This window comes from Pelophylax lessonae, assembly GCF_965119305.1.
Source record: "Pelophylax lessonae genome assembly, chromosome: 7".
NCBI classification, from domain to species: domain Eukaryota; kingdom Metazoa; phylum Chordata; class Amphibia; order Anura; family Ranidae; genus Pelophylax; species Pelophylax lessonae.
The window spans coordinates 179,917,973-179,935,351 of record NC_138774.1 but is presented as its reverse complement, the minus strand read 5'-3'; the positions used below and the strand labels follow the sequence as shown (position 1 = coordinate 179,935,351).

Genomic DNA, 17,379 nt, shown 5'->3' with positions numbered 1-17,379 from the left:
AAATAGAAAAACAGTGACAGTTGGTATAACCCTTTCTCCCAGCTTGCACGTATCCTTGGAGGATGAATGGAAAGTCTTCCATTTTGCTAGCTACTGTTTTCTTTAGTTTACTTTTTCTTTAGTCAGAATTCCTTTACAAGCTGCTTGAACTGGTAGCTGGTCTCAACTGCAGCTTTGGAGGCCATACCTGGAACACATGGCTTGCCTGGAATTTGACCTCCGGACACTCTGCTCTTGAGGCTCTGCTTTTGAGGCGCTTTGCAGACCTGTGTATACTCTTTTAGTTAGTAACAGAGCACATTCTAGGACCAGAACTGTGGCACAGCATCTCAAAAACTTTTTTTTTTTTTTTTTAGTAGGTTATGCGGGTCCAGCACCTTGAGCTACCTTGTTAAAAGGTCCATTTGGCACCTGCCATACTCTTGGCTCTTTGTGAGTAGGTTGTGTGGGTCAAGCACCTTGAGGACCATTTGGCACCAAAATTATTCATTTTTTTGTTTTATGGAAAAGGTTAATGCTGAGGGACTGAACAGAACTGATGTCATCTGCTAGGTGGAGTGTCACATGCACTCCATTTTTTTATTTTTTCTCCTGCCTGTCAGGACTGAGGAAGTACCTTCCCACTGTTGCTCCTGATCATAATGTGTGATCATAATGTGGACTATCCTTGATTTGTCTTTGCTGCCCAACTTAGGACCTTCTTACCTTTTGAACATCGTAACCTCTCCTGCTCCCAGCAGCTGGTTTGTAAGTATGCTTTGTACCATGAGCTTCACAGTCCCTGTTTTGCAGTGTGACATGTCGAATCCCAGAAAAAAGAGGAGCAGTTCTGCTGTACCCAGTCCCTCATTCTCCCAATCCATTAACAATTCTGGCCCTGCTTAAAGTGCACCCACTGAAGGGCCTGTAAATTTGCTCTTTACTTTAGTCTCTGTCATACTCAGCCTTCCTTGGCTCCTTCAGGCGTGGCCCCACCTTGGTTTTATCTCAGGGTATTTTAATCGCAGTCGTGCAGGCTTTTGAAACCAGTTTGCAGCTTTGATTGCTGACCCTGACTGCAAAGGTTAAAAGTGCTCTTCCATGCTTTCTCCTGCAGAATTCTTTTTTTTTTTATTTATTTATTTTTTATTTGCCTGCAGCTTTAATTGCCTCTGAGCCCTCTTTTATGGGAACAAGCTGCACACACTTCCCAAATGTTTGTCAGCCCTGTATATGTGTGAGGAGTTGTTTATTAAAGTTTATCTAGGTCCATATTTTTTGCTTTTCATATGGATATATGATGTGGGGAGGGATTAGAATTCCTCTCATGTTTTTACTGCTGTTGGAGGTGGAGTTGAGATGTTACTTTAATTCCTTTAATAAGTTTTCCCTAGGACAGGAAATTAGGGAAAATCTCAGAGTGAGGGGGGAGATCTCCTTTTCAGAGCCCCAGATGGCAGTAAAACCTGACAGGGGTTCTAACCTTTTCCTACTCTATTCAACTCTAAAATGAGAGGTTTTTGGCTTAGATACACTTTAAGAGGTGAGGTGCACCTCACTATGGATCCTGCAGTATCCTATCTTAATAAAGCACTGACCATTCCCATGGAAGATGCACTTGTGTTTAAGATAAGCTATTGGAGATTTATTCCAATACCTTATTCTCTCTGGCATGCCCTACCTTGCAACCTGCCATGATCATACTTCTAGCTTGCTAAACTCTGACTGGATTAATCCCATGAGAGAGGATCTGGTCTCCTTCCAAGCTCTTATTGTGTTTAGAGCTCATACCTGCAGACTAAGCTACTGTGTTGGACAGATAACTAAATGTCTCCGGTCTCTGTTCCCATATAAATCTCCTAATCTCCTGTCTGTGATTATAACAAGGGCATGAATGCCCATTGAGGAATTCTGTCTTTGTAGCTGCATTGGACACATTTATCAAGGATGTTCCTGGGGGTAAGAGTACTCATCTGCCCCAGCAGAAGCAGCCTATAGTATAGGCTGCGAAGGTTTACCTCTCCCAAAAACAGTTGCTCCTAGTCCTCAACCCCCACAGCCAAGCCCAAACCAGGCACCCAGCTTGTCCACAAACCTTCGACTCCCAAGTTTCCACTCCCAGACTCGAACTTATGAGTTTTTTGGGATGATGGTAGCCTTCTTTAAGGCTTTTGCTATTTGCCAGATAGCATTCCAGATACCTTCATCACAACATTTTGTCATCATGGAACAATTTGCCTGGCATCTTGGATGGCCTTTTTCATGGCTTTGGGAGTTCAGGATCCTGCACTAGAGCTGGGAGAGTCCTTTCTCCTGGTTTCTTGGGAAAAACCCTACAACGGATGTCAGTCTAGCAAGCTGCGGTGGAGTACTATATACTTTGTCAACACAGTGGACTTGGTTGTCGGAGCAATGTCGCCTTTCTGTGAACATTCTGGAGCTTTATGCAATTTGGTGGTTGCTGCAACACTGGACATCCTGACTGGAAGGGCATCCAAACATTATTCAGTCGGATAGTGGTATACCTTCACCATTGGGGAAGAACCAGAAGTCTTGCTCCAGCATAAGATAAGCTAAAAATAATTCTGTCCTGGGTGGAACTACACATTCTAGCCTTGTCCGATTACCTACATCTCAGGAATAGGCAATTGGCAGGCGGACTGCGTCAGCCAACAGCACATAGAACCCAGGGAGTGATTCCCTCGTCTGAAGGGGTTCCAGATCTGTAAAAGCTGAAGACTGCCAGACATGGACTCTGTTCAACAACACGCTGGACAGTTCTTTCTCTTTCCCTGAATAAACTGAAAAGTTTTTGTTTTTTTTCCCCAGGTACAAGGATCTTCTGGCAGTAGAAGCAGATGCTGCAGTAGCTGCAAGGGATCTGTATAGCCTTATTTACACCCCTAGTGATTCTTGTGGCACCAAATTGTACCCATTAGTTGTGCTACTCTGACCTGATCAGATGCTTAGCAGATGTTTTGTGGGTTCTTGCAGATTGCCCGTGTCTTCTCTCACAAGGATCAGTTCATCACCCTGTTTCACAGGTTTTAACGGAATAGCTGTTAAAGTCCGGTTCTAACAGATAGGACTCTATCTCTGAATCAGTGATCTTCATAAAATGTATTTGGATCTTATGATCATGTTCCAAAGATTGCTAGCTTCCTATTTCTTAAGACTTTTGTTCAGGGCTTCCCCTGTGTGCTCCCTCGTGCCTGTGACATCTAAATTTGGCTCTTTTGACACCTCAAAAACCACCCTTTGAACCTGCCACTATACCCATACGCCCTTAAACAGCCTCCTCCATCCTGCAAAAACAATTGAGTGTCAGAGCCTCTGAGCCCGCCTCTAATTCATGCCTCACACAAGCCAACAAGGTGTCAAAATCCAGTAGGTTATTGAGCATGAAGAAGGGACACTCCAGCACACACTGCTGAATCCCCATCCATGTTTGATAAAATGTTTTTTGGTTTTAACCTTGGTTCACACTGATGAGATTCGGGAAATGCACAAGATTTGCTGTGTTTCCTTCCCCACACCGCAATGCATAGCAATCGCACGTCATCCATGCAATCTGCTGCAGGTGACAGTGCTAGATTGTCACCCTAAAACAGATCAGAAAATTTAGTACGATTTCCAGAATTAGGTGATCAAGACTTTATCCTTTTTGATCCCACTGTTCAACAACTGGGGCACATGCCAATAGCACCACTGTACTAAATGGGTAGAGTGCCTGATCTTGGATGCATCTCCTTTCTTTTTCCATTCAAAGGACCTTTTGGCTCAAGTGTTGGGCTGAAGAACAGCTTTTCAAGAAATCAGTCTTTCGGGTGGGGAATGTCACTTCGGCAAGTCTCTGGACTCCTTTATCAGACATGCACCTTTAGTTTAGGCCTCCAGCCTCCAGGTCCAGGACTAAGCCAGAACACTCGATCCACCAAAAGGCTTGTACCCTCAGGGTTTATTAACACCAGGGTAATTCCTCCGGACAGTGTGGATCAGTTACTAACCTTTGGGGCCCAGAATTTTTTGGACTTTTAGGTCCAAAGAGTGGTTTCTGAGGGTTGCAGGGTAGGATCACAGCCTCCTCTACCACCTTGCTTTCCTGTCTTCTTTTTAAAAGTTTGTGGACCTCTGCACTGTCCTGAAGCAACTTGCAGGTCAGGGTGTTAATACCCTGGCCCTGGAAGGGGAAAGTTTTCAAGGTTTCTACTCCAATGTTGTAGAATGTTCCAAAACCCTGGGTTTAATGGGCTTCGATTCCTTCTTATGGTTATGAAAACACTGGAAAGTATTAATGAGATCTGTTATTGCATCCCTATATTTAGTAGATTTCCTTGCCTTGTTGGACATGGGGATTGCTGCTCTATATGTCCCCATTTTTTCAGTGCACCAAGGCTTCCTGTGTTTCATTGTGAACACTCAACGCTACTAGTTTCTTGTCTTCCCCTTTCTTTTGACTGTCTACTGTGCCCTTCACTAAGGTGCTGGACCCTGTGTTTGCTTTTCTATGCTCACAAATTCCCTGTTTGTATGATATTTGGCCAACCTCCTCCCAGTCAGTTTATGCATGGTATGCCAATGACCATCAGACAATCCATACCATGCAGGGGTTCAGAAAGATTCTGCACCTCCAGAAGTCACCACTGGAACCAAAATATAAATTGAAATACCTGTGCTTTGCATAGGTGGTTTCTTTTCAACATAACCATTGTGCTCCCCTTGCTCTGTCGTTCTTTGCAATAATCCAAAGGAGGTTTCTTTACAGTGTCTGGATGTGGAACAGGCTGCTCAAGTTTATTTCCGAGCTATTGTCTCATCTAGTCTTGCATTCTTTTTATCATTCCTGAAGGGTACTGCAAGGGGTATGCTGCCTCTTATTACAATATTTCCAGGTGGATTATGCAGCTGATCTCTCGAGCCTATCCGCTTAAGGACAACGCTTTTCTTTTTCCTATTGGGGTGCACTCCACTGGGTCTGTCATCGCTTCTTGGGCGTTCCAGCATCTGTTTCCCAAATTTGCAAGGCTGCCTCCAGGTCTTCTGCTCACAGGTTCTCCAGGTTTTACCAGATGGATATTCTGGCCTGGTATTTTTTTTTTGTATAATCTTTTTATTGAAGTAAGCGTTTTCAATACAAGGAAAGGAAAAAAAGTTACAGTAAACAAAGACAAAACATTTGTGTCCATTAATGCAATTGCCAATTCACCAGCAATCCACAGCAACAAACCGTAGAGAGAGGCATATGAATTACCCAGAAGTCCTGCAAGAATAATGTCTACGAACAAGACCAGTAGGTACAAAGTTAGTAATGCCTGGTAGCAAAGCCTAAAAATCGAGTAATGGGCTTGAAAGAGCAAAGAAATATGGAGTGACAGTATTCCTCATGGGGGAAAAAAATGGGACAACTGTGATCAGTTGTCCATATATGGTTAGGTGATATGTGACTAAATGCTGTGTTGGGCATGTATCAAGTAACTGTAATGGTATGGTGTCATGGAAAATCACAAATAGAAGTCGATAAATGGTACAGCGGTCAGGGATAATCTGGCTTCTTATGGTTCCAGTATTGGCCGCAAAATTCTCTGGGCAGACTTCTTCAGCTGTTCAGATGCTGACCTTCTTTTGTCCTCGTGTCCAATCTCCCGATGGTGGCTCCATAACCCTATGTCCTTGAATATTCTCCTGTTTCCCCTAATAAACTCCAAGAAAATGATTTTAAAGGTAAGTCAAAAATCCCCTTTTTAAACTTGCTATAAAATGTACTTCTTGGAGTTTGAGAAACACAGGTCACATCCCTCTATTGTCCTGCTTCTTACTAGTTTTCATAAAACTGAGGGCATTCTGAGAGAAGGACAGTTTATACTGGCTGGCACTTTTTTTTTTCTTTGCCAGTATCCAAATCCTCTTGAAGGCACCAGTATAATCCAACAATCTCAGAATTCTGGTGTCCCTCAATCGCCTCCAAGAAATATTTACAGTAGATAAAAAAATCGTATATCTGTTCAGCTGGTGTAAGGATCTGAAATTCTTAGTAGCATGCACAAATCCGGTATATTGCTGCACTCCTTTGTATCTTTATTGAAGCATTAAAATCTAGGCTTAAACAATTGATTAATCGACATCAAAACAATTATGAAAATAGTTGTCAACTATTTTCATAATCGATTCGTTGGTTAGCCGATTCATTGGCCTGCATACAGAATGCATTATTTATTTACATATCTCAGTACACCCTCCATACATGTCAATAAGCTTGTAAATGTGTAAGGAGCAATGTGTCATGGGACATGTAGTCCTGGCAAGGAAAAACAAGTTATTTTCTGTGATTCCAAAGGCAGATTTTTTTTTTTTTTTTTTACCTTGCTGTATAGGGGAACTCTATATTGTACTTTGCGGCTAGCTATAGAGGCACTCCTAAAACAAGAGGAGCAAGAAGCGCCAATAGGGCCCCCCCAGAACAGGAAGTATGAGTACTAATACTTTTTCTCAAATACTCCCCAATATCAATTACCGATACCTATTGTTAATGTTGTGACAGTTTTATTTTTATTTAAGACATGAAAAATTATTTCCATTTCTTTAAAATTATGAAGAACAGTTCTTATGTAGCTTTAAAATTGCGCTACTTTAGCGTGATTTTAAAGCCGCAGATCAGTGCAATTTGAACCTACTGATTTCTTTGCGGCTTGCAACTTCATTTAACAGAAGTCAATGCAAGTCAATAGAATCGCAAAAAAAAGTATCAGTTTTAGTATCGGAGCATTTGCACGAGTGCAAATGCTCAGTATCGGCACCAATACCGGTATCTGTGCAACACTAGCATATATATCTCTTCTATCTGTTATTATAGTAGATTAGATATTTTGTTCCCTCACCATGCAGCTGCAAATTCTGGATGGGCCCTCTGCACACTGCTACACCCTTTCCAGAAAAATATGCAATGAAAAACACGGACATTTAGTTCACATATAGTCCATCCAGAATTTATAGTGGTAATATGTGGTCAAACCCCTTATCACCTGATAGCTTAAAGCGGAACTTCACCAAAAAGGGTAAGTTCCGCTTTAATTACTCGTTCCCCACTCCTCTTACACAGTTGGCACTTTTGAAGAGCGGGGAGGTGGGGGCAGGTACCCCCTCTTCTTCCTCCTTCCCCCCCCCCTGCAGTCTTCTGGGACACTGACAGGATGCGCCACGCGTAGAAAAACAACAAGAATGGTTCCTGTGAAGGCCTCTGAGTACCTTGAAGAGAGACCAAAAAATAAGCCACTCAGCTGGGACGTGACTAATCAGGTGCCTATTGATCAAAATAGTAAGCGTATATAGAAAAAAAGGGGAGGTATCTGTGAATGTGATGGAAACAAAATTGCCTCCAAAATCTTATCACAGAGCCAAAAGGTGATCAGACATAGACCCCAATAATAGCACTGAGATAGCTGGGTGAAGTGAAAATTATATATAGCAGTTTATTGAAGCACTTATGCCTGGTGGATGATCACAGAACAGGATGCGCCACGCGACTTGCACATGTGCAGTGGGTGCCCGGCTAACACAAGCTATCACAGCCGGGTGCCCATAGTGAAGATGCCGACGCTGCCGAGGGAGGACGGAGGTAGACGAGGGCTGCGGTAGCTTACCGCTGGACTGTGGGACAGGTGAATGGCTGTTTTTTCAAAGTCAGCATCTACACTTTTTGTAGCTGCTGACTTTTTTTTTTTTTTTTTATAGGTGCCAGGAGTTCCTCTTTAAATACATGTACAAGTTATTAGAATTTGAGCACAGGTATATCTTTTCTCAGTTGTAATGCAGGTCAGTGACCAGTTCTGAACCTAGTAGCTCTCCCCCACCTTGTGTCTCAATGCCCCAGTTTGGCATGGTGTCCACCAGAGCATTTGCAGTGGCAAGGCAGTGTGGGACTGGTCATAGGATGGATTACTTTGACGCAGTTGGACAGCTTAAACGTGTATTGCAATATATGTGAACTAAAAATCCCTGGTTTTCATTGCATAGTTTGCTGGAAAGGGTATAGCAGTGTGCACTGCAGAGGGTCCATCCAGAATTTGTAATGTTAATATATGGTCACACCCCTTTAACAGCTAATAGTTTAAATACATGTACAAGCTATTGGGATTTGAGCACAGGTATATCTTTTCTCACTATATAGTGGGTTATTTGTATTTTCCACTGCATAGAGCTATTTAAGAATAAATTGTCCTTTTTTAAAACTTTACATAATAACTAAATTATACATCACACTTTTTGAGTTTTTTTTTGTTATTCGGTTAATCAAAACAATAATCGGCCAACTAATCGATTATGAAAATAATCGTTAGTTGCAGCCCTATTAAAATCACATCACAGGTATGACAGGAACATTCATGTTCCTGTCATACCTATGATGTGATATTATTGCTTCAATAAAGAGAATAAGGAGAATAAGGAGAATGTAAAAAAATTCACATTTGGATTCATATTCACCCCACCCTATATGTCCCATAGCCCTTTGCTAGCTCATTGGCCTTCTCTCTATCTTTAATGCTTCAATAAAGGTACCAATAAAGGACTGCAGCAATATTCCTGATTTGTGCATGCTACTGAATCTCACAGCACCCTGGGTTCCAGTTCACAACATATGTGAGTCGGTCACTTACCTAGAGTGGCATTACTTTGGCTGACCTGAAATATTTATATTGAGCTCTGCACCAGGTGAAAGTTGAAATGAGGCTTAAAGTTGTAGTGGTTGTTCTACAAGATGATGGATCAAACAGGGCTGGTTCTTGGGTGGACTTGGCATAGGATGTCATTGGCACAAAGGAGTAGATCAGCAGTGGGAAGGAGATTACAAAATTGCATGTTTTGTGTTGTGGCCTCTGTAATGGTATGCAGCACAGCACAGCTGGAGAAAGTTAAATATGAGCTCTTCTTTACACAACTTTTGACAAGTTAAGATTTGTTTCCTGCTGTGGATTTAGCCATTTGGTTGGAGTTATCTTTTAATTCTTCGCTAATGTGCCATGATCACACTTTATTAAACTTGTTATAAGGAAAGATTTATGTATGGGCTTACATAAAGATTCTACTGGCAACTATGACCAATTAATGTGGTGGTTTCCATATATTGTAAAGAATTTTTTTATTTATTTTCATATTTGGATAATGCATATTTGATATTGTATTTATATTTTTATTGTAGCTGCGTACTGCTACTGAAGATGAGTGGCATCCAGTACAGGCAGTCCCCGAGTTACAAACAAGATAGGGTCACTAGGTTTGTTAAGTCGAATTTGTCAGAACAGGTACATTTTTTTTTAAGTGTAACTCCAGCCAAAAAAAATATTTTTTACGTCTTTTGGATAGCATAGGGAAGGGGTAACACCCCTGTATCATTTGTTTTGCTGTCTGTACCCTGGTTCAGAAGGTTTCACCTCACTTTCTGTCCCTCTGACAATTGGATTTTGAACATTTTGGTTGGTTGAAGAAGCAAGAATTGGTGATAAAGCTTCAGTGGTGACACCTTTTTCCCATGATAACTCTTACAAGAGTGAATTTTCCTTCCTAGAGGTAGATTTTATCTTATTTCCTGTTGTCTCCCTCCGTTTGTAAGTAGGAGTCGTTTGTAAGTCGGATGTTTGTAACCCGGGGACTGCCTTTATTTACCTCAAGTACAGGAACACAGTATGGGCAAATTAGAATTTTATTCCTGGGTACAGAAGCGGTGATTGCTATAATCAGAGTTTGCAATATAGTTTTGGCAGCTCAAGGATCTCGTTGAATATGTAGAAACGATCAAAAAATAATTTTCCTGTTGTTTTTTTTAATGTTATATTATTGAGAATGTACTAAGGGAAACTGGAGCCCCTCTTGCTGGAACATCCATAATTCCCACATGGACAGAAATACAGTCTGGGCATTTTAACTTTTTAACTAAAATATACGGTATTGTGCGAAAAAATTGACCCTTTAGCAGGTACTGTGAGGAACATAGTTAAATCATACAAAGCCAAAACTTTAAATTTTTAAGAAGCATGATCTTTTGTTACGTTTTTATTACGGTTTGTGCACTGGGGAGATTAATTTCTCTATTTGTCCTGGAGACCATTGTCCCTGAAACAGATTGCAAGACAAAATCCTAAATTCCTTTATTTTCATTAAGAGCAAGAGATGAGCAGAAATCTTCAAATGAGGGAATTTCTCTTGCTTTAGGGTGATTTTCTCCTATACAAACACATGGCTACTGCCCCCACCTATTACTGACCTTTTGGCAGCAAGGAGCACATGAATGGGCGGCGCATGGAAAATAAAATTCCCAGCTCAACTTACCAACCAGCCTGACGCCAATCAAATTATCTTGTCCATCAGTTTGCATTAAAAACCTGAGTTTAGTTTGCATACATTTGCAAATGCATGCTTTAGCTGCAAAGCCACTTCACGGCACCCCAGTATTATCTGCAGTGCTTACTCTATAAAATTTTAAGAGCCTCCATAGTAGAAGTACATGCATGATAATGGATAGATAGAGGGCAGGTAAGCTTGGAGGGAGCCCCCTCCCCACTTAAAGGCACAGGTGCACACTGGACTTCCTCCTATTTTTTTTACTTTCTGTCCTGGAGATGCAAAAGAATAATCTCCCAAACTTAACACAGACAACATGATGCAGTCTGTCACCTTCCTTAAGCCCCGTTCACATTGGGTCGATTTGACATGTCAAATGGCATGCCCAATTGGAGCCTATTGCTGGCAATGGCACCGTCTGAATCTGTGCGACACCAACTCCCAAAAGTAATTTCCGCAATACTTTTGGCGACTTTGGGGGCAATTTTAATAGACGTCTGTGCATGAAACCGCACAGATGTCTCTCAAATAGCCCCCAAAGTCAGACTGAAATGCCAGTTTGAAATTGTGCGAGTTCAGCTGAGCTCGCATGATTTTAAACCCACCCTCTGTGAATGAGGGCTAATAGTCTTTGTTTTTAGAAGTCACTCTGTAATTTAGGTAATTTCATTGTTGATCCTACTGTTTTTCAACACCTTGCTGTAACTGCTATAATGTTTGAGGTGGAATTAGGCTTGAATATGTTAGTCAGGTCCATCTAAATCTGTTAGTCCAACAACAGGTGGCCATGCACTAGAATGTCAAAATTTTCATTTTAGGAACGTTTCATTTTCTAATCATTGAGTTGAATGGATGTTCTCTTTTTTTTTTTTTTTTTTTTTTATAACCACAGTGACCAGAGATAATTTGAAGGCGCAGTATGTAAAGTAAACTTTTTATCAACTGAACACATTTTTAACAGTAAATGTGACTTTCCTTCAGGAAAGTCCATTCACTCCAAAAGTGAAAGTTAAAGGCAAATGATTTGGAGTACTTTCAAACTACATCCATCACATTATCGAATGCACTGATGAAAAACACTTGAATATCTACTTGTGTATGGCCAGCTTAACACTACCCTCTGCAGACATTACTGCTAAGGGGACTGCTTCTCAATAGAGTAGCCACCCAAAGACAGGAAGTTTGGATCACCAGATAAAAAGGAAAAATAGCCTAAAAAGACAAAACGAGTCCAGCCATCACATTTTAAGAACTGGTAAGCTGCAATATATGTTTTATTCAACTTTAGGGGTTCAGTTAGCTAGTTTGATTGGTGAAATCGTAAAGTAATTCCAGGTGCAGTTTTATTCCGCTCTGGTGCTGGGCTAGGCAGTTTTGACTTGGTCTGTAGCCTGAGACTAACCACTTGGTTTACAGTCAGACTTTTTTCAAAACATTGATTTCAGCATTTACATGAAGCATTTGACAACAGGGTGTTAGTCTGTTTCTGCAAATCAATTATAATTTCAGTGCTGCTTATCCCATCTACTTCAAACAGATAATATGCAGAACTGTTCAAGCTATATTATAGATTCTAAACTTTATCAAGTTCTCGTAAACATATGGAAACTTGTATAACACATTTGTTAATGTTCTGATTTGCTTCTGTATGCAGAGTGACTTGCTTTCTGGTAAGGTTTTGCTACCGGTAACATTTGCAGTGGTGAATGTTGAAAAAGATACTTTCTGCAAAGCGGTGGAGGTTTGCTGGCTTTTTCCCTTGCCGGGGCTGAAGTGGCATTTTTTGGCAGTTTATCCATCCCACTGCATTCCATATCCATGCTTTTGTTTGCCCTACCTTTCATTACTTTCCTGCAGTGCATTATTAACCCTTCTGAGGTGTTCCCAAACAAACCATATAGTAATAAGAAGAAAATGTATTTCCAGTAGAAAAGTCAACATGACTTTTGTAAGGCTTTGTTGATGCTGGCGGGACACTACCTGGTCGTCTGACACCTGTATAATTCTATTTTATTTTTGCCTGTTCTTTGTATAGTCTATATCTTTCTCTGTGCCTGTGGCTTTAAATAATCATTCCAACAAATAATGTCTTGCAGTTTATTTCCCAAGGCTGAATACTAGCTGGTTCTCAGTAGAAACTTGAATGCTGAAACTTTCCCTAATTTTTAAGCTTATGATTGCATGAGCAGGGGTTGGGGGGCAGGCATTGGTTTGACCATCCTGCTCAGCCTTTCCATGCTCAAGCAATGATGCTTAAACTTTGGCCTGTTGGGAGTCACAAGAAGTTCCCTCTAGAGCCCTTTAAAGCAGTGTTTTCCAACTCTGATTCTCAAGCCCCCCAACAGGTCAGGTTTTCAGGATATTCTTTGCTTATCGCAGGTGCCTGTGATAAAGTTTCTGTTAAACCCACCTGTCAATTGACTGGATATCCTTAAAACATGTACTACTTCTTGCTATGTGGCTTGAGGAGCAGAGTTGGCAAACACTGCTCTAGAGGTTGTGCAGAAAACCTCTCTTGTGTTGGCGTCTGGCTGATTGCTTCGCTTTCCCAGCAGCCTCGGGGAAGAAGCAAGCTGTAAAGTCCAAGGAAGAGTTGGCTCAGGAAAAGAAAAAGCAGTTGGAGAAGAGACTCCAGGATGTGAGCGGCCAATTAAATAACAAGAAACCCACGAAAAAAGGTACAGTGCTAGATCGCCCCTCCGGCCCAACAAAGCCACAGAAATGCAAGCTCAGTGCCCGTCACCCCAAGCAAGAAGGTGTTTGACCTATTCATCCTGCTAGAGTATTAGGCAGCGGGAATGCTTGTCATCTAACTATTCCTCCTCCTGTTTTCATTCATTTTCTCACCGCTGTGATCAGGCTGCTTCACTGTGTAATCCTGACCTGGACTAATCAGTAGTATTTAGGAGCCAGCAGGCAGGTTTAAAGGCAAGTGCACGTTTATAATTGTACCTGTAAAACATGGCGCTGTGCATTCTTTTTCTCCGCAATCACTTTTTGTTTGCGCTCACCATGAATTTTCATGCTGCTGTCCAAATAGCCACACCCACCTTGTTACATTTTTAGTTTGCTGGATAAAAGCAGATTTCCCGTTTTTTTTACTGGGCAAAAAGGAACTGTAGACACCTAAGATGACTAATAACCAAGCACAGTGCAACTCACAGCGCACTTTGTACAGAAGTATTACATGCAAGGAAGCTTTTTTTTTTTTTTTTCTTCTCTCCAATAACATAAACATGTATTGGGAGAAATGCATAGATATATTTGTCATATAAAAAATGTTACTTGACTGATTGGGAAGCTTGTTCCGTGTCAATGTTTTGCAGACAAAGGATTAGCATAAAAGCTAGTAACATTTTTGGAATGCAGCAGTGAAAGCCTACATATTTCTGTCATGAAAGGTTTACCTTAAAGTATATATAAAACCTAACAATTGGACTTTTTTCTTTTTTTTTAATTTGCTCTCTTTTGGTCTTTTGTTGTACCATTGAAAGCGTTTTAATATTAGGTAAGTGCAAAAAAAAATACATGGTGATCCTGCCAGAAATCTTGATCTATGATAACTTCCTAAACTCTGCCTGTGTTGCAGTTAACTTTTCCCAGATATCTCTGTGGACTACAGAATACCTCCCTCCCCTTCTTTTAAGATAAGGAGAGAGGAAGGTGTTCTATAGCCACTGGCAGAGTCACTAAGTAGGGAAAACAAAGAAAACTAATGCAGCCATCACATCTTAAGACTGGTAAGCTGCAAAATATTATATTTTTGTTATTGGGTTTACATATGCTTTAAGTCCATATCTAAATGAAATTTATCAGCATGTGATCCTCCTTTTTTGAGGTGCAAAGCTGAACTTTAAAGCACCAAGGACTCATATTCCTAAAAAATGGGGCACTTACAGTTTCATTGGCTTTACATTGATGACTTGGCTCCTGCAGTTTGTCCAGGCCTGGTTTACACTGTTAGATGCAGATCCTGCAGGTACACAGCAAACAATTTGCAGATTATTATTTATTATTGTTATTATTATTATTATTATTATTATTATTATTATTATTTCATTTTAATTTTTTTTTTTTTTTAGGCCAGAAGTGTGTTTTAGTGCATCATTCTTCATTTCTTTTATTTAGTTGATTTTTTTTTTTCCCTTGAGTATTAGAATTCAGCATTGGTGAAGTTCATTGCTCCCTGGAATAAAGAGTGTTTACTGGATAGCAAAGCTAAAGGGCCACACCGTGTGATGCTTTTGCCCAGTGCACTCATTTTGTTGTAGGAAGTAGTATTTCCCATCAATGCTGCATTCAGACCACTTCAGGCTTGTATCGCTTGCTCTTTCATAGTTCTTTTTAATATAATAATTTGCACCATTGCATGATGAGGAACTGTGCCTCTCCAAATACTTCTGGGACTGGTGGTACACTACATTGCAGTTTGCAGACTCTAGAAGCTTCATCCTTTCTCTAACGCATCACTGCCTCACATCCCAACTTGCAAAACTTTTCTGCTCTACTGGTATAGTAGAACACCTTTCCTTGTTGTGACTGACCCTGAGCATTAAAGGCAGAGTGGTCATCTGGTCTTGAGCATACATTTGCTGCTGCCTTGTCCTGGTCTGACCTAACTTCAGATTCCAAAAAAAGTTGTTTTAATAACCCCCCCCCCCCCCCCCCCAAAAAAAAAGCAGTTCCAATTTATTAAGATCACTACATTTAATCTTGAAATGCTATTTTATAAAAATTCCCAGTTACCCAGCAGTTTTTACCTGGATCATTTGTAAGCATCAAAATGATTCATTGTTGGCTCCATACATATTTATTCAGTTAGACAGGTCTTTGCTTAGTTCACAGGAGAAAAACTAAAGGTCTTTTTAAGTTATTCTCCCAGCAACTTGTCTAAACCTGGTTTTCCCTCCCAGCAGTAATTCAGCAGCCTTGTAATATTTAATTTAAACCCATAGCAGGTGGACTAGGAGGATGTGGGGTGAGCTGAGCTGCTGAGAGCATGACTTCACACTTCAGTGCTTCTGCTCTGAACTTTGAGGATGAATCGTTCCATGGTGCCTGCAGCTATAGAGATCAGAAATGACTTGTGTAAAGCCCATTTACGACTTGTTAAAATATGTGCACACTTGAATATTTGGCCTCAGGTTCGCTTTTAAGCTAAAGTTTTTAGTTAAAACATTTTTTTTTTTTTTTTTTGGAATGCCGAGTCAAAAACATACCTCTAATGAAGTATAGCCTACCTCCTGCTGATTGCTCTTTATTGTAAAAATGTTCATTGTAAAAATGTTCTCTGCGGTGATAACAGGTCCTCTTCACATCTCCAAACTTCTGGTGGTCCATTGTTGGTGCAATGCTACAGTACATTGAAGTCTGAACTGCCTCCTGCCCCTTTTTTTATCCAATCCTCCATTCGGAAAAGTCCCTGGTTTTCAAAAAAAAAATGCAACACTTTCTGTGAATGGGGAAGAGGCAGATAAAGGAGTATCCCTCTGTGAAAAGAACCTGTCCTCAGTTCAGAGATCGTTTCTACACTAAGGAGCAATCAGCAGGACGTGGGATACATTTCCTTAGAGCTAAGTAGTGTTAGCGAACCTGCATTCCACAAAAAAAAGTTTTAAATAACCTTTAACTTTTTATATTATTTCTCAGGACTGTATCCTCTTATCTAATCTAGTTTATCTTTATCTCTGAATTGTATTTTAAAGTTCATATGCCAGAGAAAAGCTTACAGCTGTATATTGAAATTAAATAGAAAATATTTTTTGTAAATTTAAAGTCATGGCAGGTGTATATTAGAGACCTGAGCCAGGCTCATTTTAAATAGTCTACACCTATCAGTTATTGGTCACACCCGAGGCACATATTTGCCGCCTGACTTGCTTCCTGTATCCCTACAGTTTGCATGAAAGAAGCTTTGCCCAATGTATTTTCCCTATGCATATGACAGGTGTACAGATAAAGGGATCATGTATGACCAGCAGGCCAGGGGCCTGCAGGATTTATGATCTCACTGCATGTCTTTTGGCTATTATATTGGTAACCTAATCCAACAATACTGTGCGTTTTTGTTTTTTTTTTCTTGCAGAGAAGTCTGGTTCAGGAGCAGCTGGAGGTCCATCCCGGCTCAGCAGCAGTAGCAGCTCCTCAGAATCTGGAAGCAGCAGCTCCAGCGGGTCCAGCTCTGACAGCAGTGACTCAGAGTAAAACTTTAACCCTGGAAATCAAAACTGATCACACAATCTTGTCCTTATCCCCAGTGTCTTCGTCTGAGGCCCAAGGCTTATGTGTGCTGTTTTAAAAAAAAAAAGGAAAAAAAATTAAAAAAAAAACCCAAAAGAAGGAAAAAACTACAGACTAATTTTATTTTTTAAAAAAAAGAAAAAAAAATAGAAGATTCTCCAGTTTGGCAAACAGGCATCAGCAATAACCAGCGAGCAGAGGGCCCTGTTGCTTTTAATTGGATTTTATGAAAATTTTACTTTATATAATTAAAGAGATTTTAAACTGGTTTTAATGCCTCTTCTCCCTGTTTGGTCTAAATTGTGTTTCTCAGAACTTAACACGAACTGAACTGACTGCCACCGAATTTAATACGCCCCTCAACTTTGGAAACTAACTGCTATGTAACATCTCACATGGTACTTTCTCTGTCAGAGACTGCCTGCCTTGTAATTAAATAGGTGTGTGTGTGTGTGTGTGTGTAACCTTGCTGTAGTTCTTAGATCTACTAAACATATGTTTACAGCTTCAGCATTGCCCTATATTTTTTTTTATTTTGAAGGGGCAAAATGTGCACAAGGCACTTGTAGCTGATATTACGGGAAGTAACCAATATCTGGTCGGGGTTAACTTTTTTTTTTTTTTTTTCTATTTTATTGTCCCCTAATTTTACATTTTTTAAAGCTTTCTGTTTACCTTAAGAAAAAGTATATCAAGTAAATTCATATTTATCTTTCGTTCTTTGATGGACACAGCTTCAGATCTTCATAACCGTTGAGTTATACTGCCCCCTACGGGAGTAGGACACTAGGCAGAAAAAATGTGTGGCTACGCCCATGGGCAGTCCCA

The 17,379-nt window shown here is 40.5% G+C and overlaps 1 protein-coding gene across 7 annotated transcripts in view; it reads left to right on the top strand.

Moving 5' to 3' along the window:
- BRD3 (bromodomain containing 3) overlaps positions 1-17,086 on the top strand; it is a 129,371-nt gene extending 112,285 nt beyond the window's left edge. For 4 of the 7 annotated variants that reach the window (XM_082263639.1, XM_082263640.1, XM_082263642.1 and 1 more), the window contains exons 12-13: positions 12,864-12,989; positions 16,397-17,080. In XM_082263639.1, coding sequence (XP_082119765.1) covers positions 12,864-12,989; positions 16,397-16,515 — 245 coding nt within the window. In that variant the 3' untranslated portion in view covers positions 16,516-17,080. Of the gene's footprint in view, positions 1-12,863; positions 12,990-16,396 lie in introns of all 7 variants that reach the window. The other 3 variants (XM_082263645.1, XM_082263643.1, XM_082263644.1) reach the window with 3 other exon arrangements.
- Positions 17,087-17,379: the final 293 nt, after the last annotated feature.